This window comes from Vidua chalybeata, chromosome Z (assembly GCF_026979565.1).
Source record: "Vidua chalybeata isolate OUT-0048 chromosome Z, bVidCha1 merged haplotype, whole genome shotgun sequence".
Lineage (NCBI taxonomy): Eukaryota > Metazoa > Chordata > Aves > Passeriformes > Viduidae > Vidua > Vidua chalybeata.
Window position 1 is genome coordinate 48121202 of NC_071570.1, and position 11502 is coordinate 48132703.

Sequence of the window (11502 nt, forward strand, 5' to 3'; positions counted from 1 at the left end):
GAGGATTGTGGGTTTAATCCCCATATGAGCCATTCGCTTTAGAGTTGGACTTGATGATCTTTGTGTGTCCCTTTCAACTCAGAATATTCTATGATGTGTGGTTGAGCTTTTGGGAATGATCCTGAAGAGTTTAGGCCACTGTTTTCAGACGCCTGTGAAATCCAGCTCACCATTGTTCAGCTGGGCTGAGCAGATCTTTCAGATGTGAGTGAATGAGAGTTGTCAGGTAACATGAAATGTTGCTATGCAACAGTTGTTGTCTTACTCATGCAATGTCCTTTCTCTTCTACAGGAAGGAAGCTACAAGTCTCACAGAGTCAATAAAGTCGTATTCCTTGGAAACATGAAAATGCTGTTTTCTACTGGAATGTCTCAGTGGAATAATAGGCAAATTGCATTATGGGATCAAGTGAGTTGGACCAAAAATCTTAACCATACCAGCTTTAGTTTTCTCTCTTTTGCTGTCACTTTAACTTTCCACCTGCCACATACACAAGAATTGATTTATAACAGCAATTCAGAAGTGATCTGTCAGATTCCTGAAGGGTGATAGATCTTACTGCTGTGAGACACAACTGAGTTTCTGGAGAAGTTTTCAACATAGAAGCTTAAGAGAACAAAGTGAATGCTGTGCCCATGTCCTGGTTTTAGCTGGGATAGAATTCATTTTCTTAGTAGTTGGCACAAGATTGTGTTTTGGATTTAGTGTTGAAAGCACACTGACATTTTGGGGTGTTGCTAAGTAGTGCTTACCCTAAGTCAAAGACTTTTCAGTGTCTCATGCTCTGCCAGTGTGCAGGTGCATGAGAAGCTGGGAGGGAGGATATCCAGGACAGCTGATCTGAACTGGCCAAAGGGATATTCTATACCATAGAATGTCATGCTCAACTGGGGGGACTTGGCCAGGAGCCATGGATTGCTACTCAGGGACTGGTTGGGCATTGGTCAGCGAGTGGTGAGTGGTTGTGTTGTCCATCACTTATTCTTCTTGAGTTTTATCCCTCTCTCTCCCTCTTCTTTTCATTACAATTGTTATTGTTTTATATTTTGCTTTTCTTTCCAATTACTGAACTGTTTGTATCTCAGCCATGGGTTTACCTTTTTCTGATTCTCTTCCCCATCCTATCAAGGGGAAGTGAGCAAATGGCTGCATGGTACTTAGTTGCTGACTGAGTTAAACCACAACAGCAAGAAGAAATTGTTCAAAGGACCTCGTGGTTACTGTAGCTCTGACTTAATGTGGCTCTTACTGGTCTTACTGGCAAACTGGTCCTGGAAAGAGAAATGAGCTCTAGACACAGCATACTCAGATGAAGCTCTCAAAGAAGAAAAGTGTATAGAGTGTTTTTGATTTCTGATGATTCCTGACGGTAGAGTACTGAGATGGTGCTTAATTGGTCATTTCCAAGACATCTGATCTCCTGTCAGGATGGCTGCTAGCCTTATGAAACCCTGCTCTCATTTACCCTTTCATATGCAATGAGATGTTTTTACTTTGTCAGCATCTAAATATGTCCCTCTGCATCAACCACCATGCATCTTTTGTCTCTTTGTAGTGCTGTCATGCTTTGTTACCAGACAAAGCTGGTAGACCAGGCCTATGATTTGCTGTTTCAGCTATGTTTGGACATGGCTTCTTTGCACACTTGAGAGGCAAAGCACTATGCTGCTGTCCGAAGGCTTTCCACAATGCTAAGCATTGCTGTGACACTTCATTGGTGTCATGTCAGGGTTTGACATGCTTGGTTTAAGAACACAGTGGGAAGATCTGTGAATATAAAGTCTCCTTAGGAACAGGGATTGGCACAGAGCCTGCCCAGCAGGCCTCTTTCTTGTGCCCACACCCATCTCTGCATCTAAACAGAAGCTCTGGCTTACTGCAGCCTGCAGCTGGTCAGTTCTTCAGAAGAAAATGTGTGTTTACCCTTTGCTAAATACAAGTTTATGTGAGAATTGCCACTGGACAGCCATAGGACACCAGAATCTGCTCTGTCAGTCCTAAAATCATTCCCTTCAGCAGTGTAGAGATAGCTTTGTACAAGACATTCAAGCTTTGCATATGAAGTGGTGTGCTGTGTCCTCCTACATGGCTTACCTGCAAAAGGCCAGTGGGAGGTTCTGTCCATGCAACAGGCACTTCCCCACTGTGCAAGGCTGAGACTGCTTGGCTGATGCAGACTGCTCTTGTGGGTAGTGCACTATTGTGAAAATATTGCCTAGACTAGAGATTTTGAGAGAATGTGAATAAAATTCAGTGTGAATTTTACACCCGTGGTGCAGGTGTACCCTGAAGGCCCCTTCATCTCCTGTGGTCTGGCCCATATAGAGGCAGGCAATGTTTCTTACTTATCTACCCTGAAATGCTATCAGATGCCTGAGGTGTTATAGTGGTAGGAACTTCAGTCAAGGCCTGGGACAGACCACCCATTTCTCACCCACAGTGCTTTGCAGCAGTCTGTGCATGGCCCCCTGCTCAGGGCTGTGGGTCATTACAGAGCTGTGCTCACATGCCACTGCCAGGTGAGGTTCAGGTGAAGTGTCCTGGACTTGAGGTGACTGACAGGTGATTGCAGCTGACTCTTTTTCCTGTGTCCTGCTCAGAATGACCTTTCTGTGCCTTTACTGGAGGAGGATCTGGATGGCTCCTCGGGACTACTGTTTCCCATCTATGACTCTGACACATGCATGATTTATGTGGTGGGAAAGGTAAGTTCTTTCCACATCAGCAAGTGCAGGCCTGTTTGATTCTGCTGTCAGCCTGTGTTGTGACAGACTGAGTTCAAAGATGCTCCTGAAGCATGTTAACCTAAGGATATGAGCAGATGGAGTGGGGCCAGAGGGCGCTTTGTCATCAGGCCACATTTACCACCTTTATAGATGTACCATGTTTATTGTGGAGAGGTACACAGCTGGGTCCTCTTTCCTGTATAGGAATTTGAGGATAAAGATTCTTGTATAGGAATTTGAGGATAAACATTTGGTTCATTGTTGATCCTGCATGGCTTCTTGGGGCCAGGAATTCTTCTCAGACTGTCATGCTGAACAGCAGAGTCTGGCTCATGTTGATTTTCTTTGTCTTTAGGGTGATGGAAACATACGGTACTATGAGATAAGTCCTGAGAAACCATACCTGCACTACCTGATGGAATATCATTCTCACTTACCACAGAAGGGAGTTGGTGAGTGGCGGAATGTCTAATGTTATAAGACCCTCATTTTGGAGGCTGCCAGATTCCTCCACACAGATTTACAGGCACTTACAGTCAGCTTGCTGCAGTTCACCCAAATATGACAGGTGGTATTACAAGGTCAGAGCTTGGAAAGGGCCCTTCTGACCAGCATGGGATGGGCAGTTTTACCAGTCACTGCTACATCTCCTCTCACATACCTGGTCAAGGTGGAAAGGAGGATAGTCTGGATTTAAAGGTGGAGAATGCTCCTTGCCAGATTTGTCAATCTACTTCAAGATTTTTGTCTTTGAGCTCTACTTCCAGCATTCCCACTCTGTGATTTCTCTGGTAACAGATGCTTCACAGCTTAATGCCTTCAGTCTTTATTGCTTGTCTGCCTTCTTTTTTACTTCTTTTTTCCTATTTAGAAATAGATCTTTTGTGATTAGGTCACCTCTCCTCCCTTGGAGACCTTGCTTATTAACCTGTCTGTGTACTACCCACTGTTTAACTAATTCAAGTCAAAGAATTTAACTTTCAGCCCTCAGACCTTATTGTTAACCCTTTCTTGAATCTTCTCTGATCTACTCTGAGTCATATTCCTCTACATGTTTCTAGGATCATTAACACCCCTCCATACCACCTGTGGTCACTCCTGCTCTCAGAGAACATTGGTATGGATATTTGGCAGCACTGAATTTTGTGCCTGCAGGTTGCCTTAAAAAAAACTAGAAGGAATATATTATTTAAAACTTAATAAGTAATTAGTAAGTACTTAATAAGTAATTAGTAAGGATCTCCTCATTATTCAGTTTTTATAATCCTTCTGGTACAACATCCTTATTTCTCATTGTCATAGTCTCTTTAAAAATATTTTCATGCAAAGTAAGTGTACAGGTGTTTTTAAAAAGCCTAAGTGAATCAAGTCTACGTCCCTAACCTGCTTTGTTGAGCTGATCAAGCAATGCTAAGGTTATTGTACAAAATACTGTGTGGAGGAGTGGAGTTTAGATTCACTTTTAAATGAATTCATAATGTATGGAGCAACAGGCCTTCACATAGAATCTACTGCTTAATGAAGTTACTGGGTATTAGTAGAAAACTAAGCTTGGCTGCCATGAAGCAAGGTCTACAAGCATAGGGAATCTCTTTTTTAAAGGAAATTGATGTGGATATAGCTTTGAACTGTACAAACTAATGAGAGAGAAAACCACTGAGGTTATCAGGTACTTGGAGATCTTGTGTGGCTTAGCCAGTCCCTAAAACACAAATGGACAGAATTGATGTTCATACCCTTCTCTTTCTCATTTCTGTTTTGGGATGGCATTGGGGGGACGATACTTGCCTGGAAGGTATTTCAGCCATATATAGCTATTCTGGCATTGTTTAAGTGTCCTGAAATCCCTTCCTAGTGATCCTGATACTCAAATCCTGTGGCATTACCTGCCAGCTCTGCTTTGTTCTGGTCACTCTATTTGGAGCCCATTAGAATGAACAAGGAACAGGAGGCTTAGCGTGAAAACCACACATGTATGTAACAACATGATCTGACAGAAAATAAATTATTTAGTCTTGTCATTTGTGCCACTGAGCCAATTTTGGATGCAGACCTCCAACCATGCTGATGTGGTGCTGATGCTATGACTCCTTTCATTGTTTGATGACCCTTTTCACATGGCTGATGATATTAATTTTCCTAAGGAGATCTGTACTCCATTTATTTCATGCTCTTCCCCCAGGAATGATGCCAAAGAGAGGTCTTGATGTGACAGCTTGTGAAATTTTCCGTTTCTACAGACTGATTTCAACTAAAAACCTGATTGAGCCCATTTCCATGATTGTGCCTCGACAGGTAAGTCAACCTCAGATCATGTTCTTAATCAGAGGCAAATATCAGTGAAAAAATGAGGGCACTACCTCCTCTCTGTGACTCTTGGGAACAGGAGAGTAGGTAGAACAAGAGATTTTCTCTCTCCTGGCATGGGGGAGGTAGCTGGCCTGTTTCTGGGGCAGCCCTGCCAACAAACCCTGTCTGAGTAACTCAAAAGTTACTCAGGAGTTAGGTCTCTGTCTAATGTCTGACTTTCAAGACATGCTACCAGGTCTACTAGCTGTCTGTAAATTTCTCCAATAGAATCTGTTTGACATAATGACAAAAGAGGGAGACGAGTTGGAGCTGGTGTTGGGTGGCATAACAATCTCCTCGTGGAAGCAAGGAGAGTCACCCTGGTAAAACAGGAACTATGAATTCATGGGTCTCTACCCATTAGGTGGAGTTGTGTTACAGACAGTTGTTCTGCAGCATGTAAGGCATAACCCATTGCACTGAGGGTGATGTAGGAGTAAGTCTCAGAGCTGCTGTCATTAGAAAAAGAAGTAGACCTTGAATCTGTAGCTAGTCAAGGTAGCTCCTGTGTGACTGTGTGGGCATGGGAAATGTACAGTACATGGGAAATGTCAGTACTGTCCTCTGTACTTCCAGAAAGTAGAATATAAAAAGAAGGTACGAGCTCCTTGAATTCAGAGACACAGGAGAATTAATGCTTACTGCAACTCCCAACCAGGTGTGTTCCTCCAGCTTTATCTCCTTGGCCAGTTTTTGTCAGTTGATAATCAGCTGATGCTTTGTGACTTGTCCATCCTTTGTATCCACGTATTCATCCTCAGGAACACGATTTCATGGGAGTTGAGTTAGCCTATGTCAATGTCCCCCAGACTGAAGACCTTACCAGCATGAATTAAATTAGGCCTCCAGATACAATTCTTCTGAGTTGAGGGGAGGAGCAGAGAAGTCAAGAACAGGTGAAAAGACTTTATGTCATGCTGGTGTGTGCTCATGACTCTCCCTGTGCTGAAGGGGAATAAGTTCATTTCTCCACCACAATCCAGTATGACCTCTTTGAGCCAAAATCTCACTGACACAGTTACTCTGGAATATTGTTTGCTTCCAGTCGGAATCATACCAGGCAGATATCTACCCCCTGACTGCAGCAGCCCAACCAACACTGACAGCAGAAGAATGGCTCACCGGGATTAACAGAGGTCAGCACATGGAGAGCTCTCCAGCCCTTCAGCTCCCCTGTGGATGGGATAGCCTGATCAGAGAGTGAGAAAACTAGATAAGTTTTCCCAGAATCAGCCTGGGAGACTTTAGGGAGCTGGAGATAAACAATGATAGCCAGTTATTAAAAACAACCTGCAGGTGGTGTTTTTTTATGATCTGCTTTCTTGTTTTTCTCATAAGATTGTTTACAAATTGGCAGCTTGTTAATTAGCAAATCAGGTGAAATGTATTGATTAAATGACCAATCAGGTCCAGTATTGAACCAGTGTATAAAAAGAAGTGGTTCAGTAAAGATGAGAAGTGCTTATGCCAATTAGCCTTCTGACTAAATATGTCATTTGTGACACTCCCCAGGGCTTGGGTAAGCTGCTGCCAGCTCTCTGGCCTATTACCTGCCAGAGAAAGAGGAAAGAAGGAAGAGGAGAGGCATGGCAAATATGGCTGGAAGCTAAAATAATTGGCTGTTGGCTGTAAATTCTGGAAGCTGGTCTGGTCAGGTGCCTCCACGTTTATTTCTGAATGAATTGGTTAAAGCTGGCTGTTAGAATGAATTGCTTACTCCTGATTTTTGAGTGTGGTTTGGGAGTGCTCATTTATCTCCTCCCTCCCTAGGGCCTCTCTTGATATCCTTGAGATCAGGCTCTGAAGCTGTGAAGTCCCTACCACAGTTTCTTGAGCCAGAGCCCTTCATGGAAGCTACTAACCTGAGCCAGCAACCAGGAGCGCAAGGAAGGATGTCACTGGAGGACAAGCAGAAGCCAAGAGAGATTGAACGTAGCAGAAAAAGGCTGAAAGTGGAGGAGAGTCTGCCAGAAGATGAGCAAATATGCCTCTCCAATGCCTTTGACATATCTGAGTGTCCACCACCAAAAACTGAAAATGAGGTATGAATGCCTGGGGTGAAGTTGGGGCTACAGGGGAAGCTCAAAGCCAGATGATGAAAGAATGCCATTCACACTGGTTTCTGGGCCTCATGTTGGGCCCCTACCTGGGGGTTCCCCTGTTGGGGGGAAGCCCTCCTGGAGCGGTTCTGTGTCAGGAAAAGGAGATGTGTAGGACTTTTTTGGTCTTCAGCTTCCTGTTTATTATTATCTTATTTAAAGTTTTATGCGCTGTCTATACCAAAGGGTCAAAGTCAGTGCTTCTCTGGGGGTCAGGACCCCTCAGAGCAGACAGAGAAATATTCCCTATGCCCTGGGTTCCCACATGGTGGCATTTCAGGGAGGGTTTATTTTGCAGGCCTGCGTCAGTGCAAGTTCTCTGTTCTTTATGGCAAAAGCTCTGCCTGCCCTGACTGTCACAAGGGAAGCAGAAATATGGCCCAGCAGCACCCCAGCTGAGGGGGCCTGGAAAGGAGGGGGCAGTCAGCATTCTCACTTCCTAGGCATTCTTGTGGTACAGACCTGCCTGGTGACTGGCTAGGCATAAGGAAGTCCTTGTGACCTCCAGGTTCTGGAGAAGAGAAGGGGGTTTATGAAGGATAACCCTTTGATGAGAACTGTAGTCAGCAAGCTTGGTGAGGCAGCAGGGATTTATGTGAAAGGAGTGGGTATACTCCTGGTGCATCCATGTAGTCTTAACTGCCTGACTGTACTGTGGACCCTGACATGGGAAAGAGTCTGCATCTGCAGCTCACTGCTGAAGGACAGCTTGTTAGTGCAGTGCTGTTGAGGTTGGCTGCTGGCTGCAGCATGGACCTGGGAAAGGCTCTAGAAAAGATCCTGGCAGTTTAGTAATGGAAAAACACCTCTCTGTATAGTAATCAAAGCTGGCACAGTGGTGCATCTCTGTGATTTGTCAGCTTCCCACTGTTGGCAGCTCAGGGCCATTTTCAACTACATGCAGTGTGTTTGCTTTTAGGAACCTTGGAATAATTTTCTTCCCCTACCTGTAGTGAGGTCTCCTTTCATCTCTGCAAGAATTTAGCATCTGGATCTTGATAGGCCAGGAATTTCCACATCTAAATTTCCCTGTGGAGTGAAAAAGGATATTTTTCCACATGTTTCTGAGCTGGCACCCCAAGGTTACAGAACCAGCCCTTGCAGAGCTGAGTGCTCTGCTGCATGCATAGTGAAAGACAATGCTAGTCCCAACTGGGAGAAGAAAAAGGACTTGTCCAGGGTCAGAGAAGGACATGTGGCAGAACCAGGAATTTAGACTCCAAATATTTTCTCAAACACACGCAGTCACAGCCCAGTCTAGTGGACAACTGCTGATGTTGTCTGCTGGTTGAAGGCCTCCTCCTTAGATGTTTTTCTTGGAAGTCATGTGACAACTCTGGTGGCATTGTCAGGTTAAGTCTATGCTTTCTTAGTGTAAAGTAAATGAAATTGTGTTTCCTTACAGCTTTTACAGATGTATTTCCGGCAACAGGAAGAAATCCGTCGACTATGTGGATTGGTAATCCAGAGAGGTATCCGAATTAAACAGCTGGAGCAGGAGCTCAGAAACCCCTGCATGGACACAGGCAACTACTGAGGTTGCTGGCCTACAGCTCTTTGTACCCCTGGACACAGGGGGAGACTCCATTTCCTGCAGATAACTCCTCCTAGGTTTTTTACTGGGGGTAAAATTGATATTTCAGGCAGCATGGACTTCCCTGGCTTGTGGTGGTCACATTTCCCTAATCATCACTAGACAGTTTTTAATAGACTTGCTGTGCGTCTTCAGGCTCCCCTTGCTTACCTGCTCACCAATATCAGAAGCTTGTGTATTAATGCTAGTGAGAGACTTTGGAAAATCTTGCTCTTCTGGTCCTGGAGAAGCTACATGTTAAGCTCTAGGAATGACCTGTTTTGCTGGCCCTCCACATGACAGGAGAATGAGAGACTGAAGGCTTCTTTTCTTGCCCTGGGGACCAGCAATGTGGCTCCTGTGGCTGCTGTCCCCTTGCCCAGGGAGTTCAAAGGCACCTCTAGCTCCAAAGTGATCCTGATGCACTTCTCTCACCTTACAGCTTGGCCCTGCCCCCAGGTTCAGGAAAGCTGTGGCTGCCCTGACCTGGTGCTGGGGATAGTCCCGCTCCGGGGGCTGCACTGGGGATGCCAAGGGCCGGCACTCTTGTGATAGGAAAAGAAGAGTCAGTGTTGGATGTCCTACTTTAAAAAGGTCATGGTGTGGGCTAGCTCTTACCAGAGAAGCTGAATAATCTATGTGTCCTATGAGTTAGTGGCCTTCTTTCCCTTCTTCTGCCAAAGACCAGCTGCAGTCAACTGGGGGTCATCAGAGATTGAGAACATTTAAAGCTGCACAGTGTTGACAGTGGGGGAATTTGCTAAGAGGATTTAAAAGAATGAATGGGGAGTTGGGCCCTGAGCCCACTGCAGGCATTTCAGCAATGGTGCTAGAAGTGTTGTGTCAACCACAGTAAGATCACAGGGCTGTGGCCAGTCATTAACAGCCCTCCAGGGTTGCTGGAGTATCAGTCCTTAATGACTGCAGCTGCTGCTTCCTTCACTCCCAGGTGCCAGCACCTTGTCCCATTCCTGCAGCTGTCTACAGCTGCAGGTTCCCTCTTGCCAGCTATGTGGTCCAGCCCCCTGCATCTTCCCAGGCTGCTCAGCCTTCCTCAGCCCTGTGGCCACATTGATCTGTGCCCTTCAGCACCACCTCTCTGGCTCAATGCTGGACCTTATAGAGATGTCTCAAACCCAGACAAAGCAAGCAAACACTGTTTAACCTGTAACTGTGCACCTCTATTGTGGTACACAGAAATCATGGAATCAACTAGGTCCAGGGGATACGTCTAGGACACATCCTTGTCACCAGATGTGTTTTATTGGCTGCATTTTTTTGCTTATTTTTTAATATAAAATAAATTGTTTAAATTATTTCCAAAATAAAGTAATTTTTCATGGGGATTTTTACATTCTCTTGAGGTATGTTTCTTATTCTATGACTGACTAGCATAGAGAATGGTTGGCCACTATGGTTCTTATCCTTGGGCTTTGTTGATTTCAGCATTTATGGAAAAGAAGGTGCTTTTCTTTAGGCTTTAGTGAGACTTAATTTAATCAAAACTTCTTTTTTAGAAAGTATGCCTGTAAAAGCGTGGACTGTGAAATGTATTTAAATTTGGAGCTTAACTGCAACCATTAATCTTGCACTGGAAAAAAACCTTGAGGAAATGGAGTTATGCATTCATGATCTGTGCCTAAATAGTATTGAGTGATCATTCTAACAGTTTCAAAACTCCCGAAAGCTTTGTAAAAAACTGTTGAACATGGGGATAAAAGACAAATCTGTGCAATGAAAAGCAAATATAACTGAATAATAAACATAGAGATTTACATTTTGATACATGCAAGATTGTTGTTTTATTATTGTATTTTTGAAGTGACTGAAACTTAAGCTCAATCAAGGTCAGAAAGGAGTGTCACCTATTGTCTCTTTTGCTTGTGTCAAGCTGTGGCCCTATATTAGTAGGTGGGTTGTACACAGAGTTATGCAGATAGCCCCTTTTTTTTTTTTTTTTTTTTTTTTTACATATTTCCCAGTTGCCCTTGATGCCACAAAGGGGTGGCCATTGCACATTGTTCTGAATTGCTGTGTGTGTTGCCTTGAGTAAACTCAGTCCTGTTGGAGAGGCATTCTGTGTGGTTTTTGCTGTCTTGCACTCCTGGCTCTTCTCTTGTGCAGTACAACTCTGACCTGGCTCTTTTAGATATTCCACATGAGGAGGGTTTAATGTGTTATTACCAAATTTACTTATTTGAAGGGATTTTGATTTAGCAGACTGAAGCAGCACAGACAAAGCACAAGACAGCAGCTACAACCTCCATCAAGGTCACAATACAAGCAAAATTCCCATTATGCTTACTGTCATGATGCTGGGTATCTCCAGTCATCATGAAAAAATGTGTGGTCTGAAGCCAGCTCATGTCTGTAGCTCTCTTTAAAGGTCATTTTTATGTTTTTGTTTTGTTCCGATTCCCATGGGCATGGTAGCTGTGATGAAAACCTGAAGAACCGTTGCCTGTGTTCATGTCCTTGGAGCTGTCCTTCACTGTAGCGGTTTGTTGATCCGTTACAGCTTTGGGCATGGAAATGGTTATGGCTGCATTTAAGATGTAATTTTAAATGTTTTTTGTAGCATATTTTAGGCCAGTGTAAGGAGAAACAATGGTGGAAATTGCTGAAGGAAGACTGTGCTGAGAAATTAGTGCATCTGCCATGTCATCAGGACACTGTGACCTCCTGGTCTTGTAAGGAACCTTGTGCTGGTGAGAATGCCTGGGCAGGCACTGTGGCCCTCCTCAGGGGCTGATA

At 44.2% G+C, this 11502-nt stretch overlaps 1 protein-coding gene across 4 annotated transcripts in view; it reads left to right on the top strand.

Moving 5' to 3' along the window:
* CORO2A (coronin 2A) overlaps positions 1–10531 on the top strand; it is a 61805-nt gene extending 51274 nt beyond the window's left edge. For all 4 annotated transcript variants that reach the window (XM_053969084.1, XM_053969082.1, XM_053969085.1 and 1 more), the window contains 7 exons: positions 293–409; positions 2602–2706; positions 3083–3179; positions 4910–5022; positions 6122–6212; positions 6847–7118; positions 8581–10531. In XM_053969084.1, coding sequence (XP_053825059.1) covers positions 293–409; positions 2602–2706; positions 3083–3179; positions 4910–5022; positions 6122–6212; positions 6847–7118; positions 8581–8712 — 927 coding nt within the window. In that variant the 3' untranslated portion in view covers positions 8713–10531. The remainder of the gene's footprint in view (positions 1–292; positions 410–2601; positions 2707–3082; positions 3180–4909; positions 5023–6121; positions 6213–6846; positions 7119–8580) is intronic.
* The last annotated feature ends 971 nt before the right edge of the window (positions 10532–11502 follow it).